At 28.9% G+C, this 2,863-nt stretch overlaps 1 protein-coding gene across 1 annotated transcript in view; it reads left to right on the top strand.

Moving 5' to 3' along the window:
* Positions 1-569: 569 nt before the first annotated feature.
* The window catches only part of LOC106473486 (F-box/WD repeat-containing protein 4-like), a 13,193-nt gene continuing 10,899 nt past the window's right edge, over positions 570-2,863 (top strand). Inside the window, exon 1 of the mRNA XM_013934168.2 lies at positions 570-763. Within this exon, the coding sequence (XP_013789622.1) occupies positions 570-763 (194 nt within the window). The remainder of the gene's footprint in view (positions 764-2,863) is intronic.

Raw genomic sequence — 2,863 nt, forward strand, 5'->3', positions numbered from 1 at the left:
ACCTTGGATGGTGGGATTTTGACTAAAATCTCTAAACTTGTTTTCTCTGGAGAGGAGAAGGGTCAGAGGGAATTTAATTGAAGTGTTTAAGATTATTAAAGGTATTGATAATATATATTTATCAAACTTTTTTGTGTTTAGCAGTGACAACAATAGGACAAATTTTGGCAGCATAGATTTTTTACAGTTTAGACACTATTACTTTTCAAACAGGGTGGTTGGCTTTTGGAATGAGCTACCTTCAAGGGTGGTAGAGGCAGAACATTTAACTGAGTTCAAGAAAAGATTGGATGAATACATCAGTAATAAGGGATGGTTATAGTTGGGAGCTAGAAGGGACATCCTTGATGGGCTAATTCTTTTTTCCCTTTTAAAATTTTATGTATTTTGTTTGACATATGCATTCAAATAACTTGCAAAACAAATATTGCAACATTGACAGGATATCAAATTTAGACAAGTTTGAGCTGTCAAACAAAAGTATATGGTTTGATATTTCTTGTTGAAAAATGTGCATTTAAACTAAAGCCCTAACACTAAAATATTGTATCAAGCACAAGATTACTACTATGTTAATTACACCTCCAAGTGCTGATAATGTTAAATTCTCTCTTTTAAGTGGAAGTAGAATCTCTTGCCTTGGAGAAAATTTCAGGAAAGGTGCAGGCATTCTACATCTTTATACAGAAAGTGAACATGATGTTCTCAGCTGTGGATATGATGCAACCATCAGGATGTGGGACCGTCGATGTGGAAACAAGAGGTGATGTGATTATTTTGTAACTTGTATGTATAATATACAGTTTGTGTTTGATGTAAGTTTCTTTAAATATTTTCACGTTTATATGTGAAACAGATGATGTTGAGATACTAATACTGATTTAGACTCGCCTCTGTTTTGCTGGCAATAATATTTCACTAAATTCTCTTGTATAAACTAATAATACTGTATTTGTATCTTTTATTGAACATATTCTGTGTTGGTGAAAAAATGAGTTAAATTATGTTTTTTATCATGTTTAGAATAAAAAAAAATTAAAAGATATTCCCAACATAGGCTCGGTTGATTTGACTGAGCACGTGATCTCTTTGTACTCATATAAAGTCTTTATAGATTTGATAATACTAACTTTTATTATAGTATCTATATCTTCACAAAATTTGGCAGGCTTTCAGTAAACATTATGTCTTTCAAATACAAAAAAAATCTTATTTTTTGTGAAGTATTTTAGATAAACTAAAAAAAAAAAGAAAGATTTGTCCCTGAATATATTGAATATTTGTTTTGAATAGTTTATGTGCAAAGTGATTTTCATGTTAAGATTAAAAATACTTTTCTTCACCTCAAAAAATTTCAGATTTGATTTACGTGATCTCTAAAACCTCCTAACTACATTTCAAACTTTTTTTTTCAGTAAAATTTACATTTTATCTGTTATTTTCTCTACCCTAACTCTATACAAGGTTGGTCAATTAATAGATAAATCTAAATTACCCTTTCTTTCTTTCTAGAATGACTTCAAATTATAACATCAAACTACGTTCCTCTATCTTAAGTATTTTTAACTGTCTCAACACGGAGTCGGTCAATTTGACCAACCACGTGACCTCTTTCTACTCATTTAAAGTCTTTATAGATTGAATACTTTTAACTTTCAGTATAGTGTGTATATCTTCACAAAATTTGGCAGTTAATATTGTAAGTCTTTCACTTATAAAGATCATATTTTTAGTGAAGTATTTTTAATAAAATAAAATAAAGATTTGTCCATGAATATATTGAGTATTTGTTTTCAATAATCCGTATACAAAATAATTTTCATATTAAAATTAAAGATACTTTTCCTCATCTCAAAAATCTCAAATTTCCATTGTGTAATCTCTAAAACCTTCCAAGTACACTTCAAACGTTTTTTTTTCATTAAAACTTTATAGTTTATCTGTTATTTTCTCTACCATATCTCAAAATGGAATTGGTCAATTCGAATAACCTCATAATCACAAAAAAAAAATCAAATCAATCTAAATTACCCTTTATTATTCTAGAATGACTTCAAATTTTAACATGAAACTACATTTGCTTATCCTAAGTAGCTTTAACATTATACATCTATGTATTATTACATTTTATTGTTTAATTGCCCTTTGAACCTTATCTAGCTACTATCTGTGCTATAAAAAGTTGTAAATCACTCGGGGCACATGCAGCTCACGTTTCACTATAGAATTACATTATCTACGTGCTACTCGAGTGCATACCTCGTAAAACATTTTTATTATATTATTATTTACTTTACCTAATTTAATTTTAACTAACTTATAAAGATCCTCATTTTTAGATTTTAGTTACTTTTATAATAACAATAAAGAATGAACATTAAAAACAAGAAATAAATTACTTACCCAATCATCTTTTTTCTTGCTGTCGATTATACTTAAGCCTACATATTTTATACCAGTTGTAGTAGTGCATTAAATAATTTCTATTTAATTAAATAATGCACCAAAGAACATAGACTAATAACATCCAAAAAGCAGGCAATTTCCCCTAACTCTGGCTTTCTAACTATACGACAAGAGCTGTTGCAAATTCATCCAAGCTAGTTGTAACTATGTCATTTGATAGATGAAAACTTTCATTTTCTATTGGTTATAGGTAATATATAATTAAACGTAAGAGAGAAATATTAATGAATTCTGAAAGAGAAGATTTAACAGGTAGTTGTGGCAGGAGGGGTCTGATTTTTCTATTTATAGCTCTGTAACTAATACGGATCTATACTATACGGTGATTTTCTATTTATAGCTCTGTAACCAAACAAGATTGAAGGCTATAAAAATTATGGTGCATTTTAGCATTGGC

Source organism: Limulus polyphemus, unplaced genomic scaffold, assembly GCF_000517525.1.
Source record: "Limulus polyphemus unplaced genomic scaffold, Limulus_polyphemus-2.1.2 Scaffold6215, whole genome shotgun sequence".
Classification (NCBI taxonomy): Eukaryota; Metazoa; Arthropoda; class Merostomata; order Xiphosura; family Limulidae; genus Limulus; species Limulus polyphemus.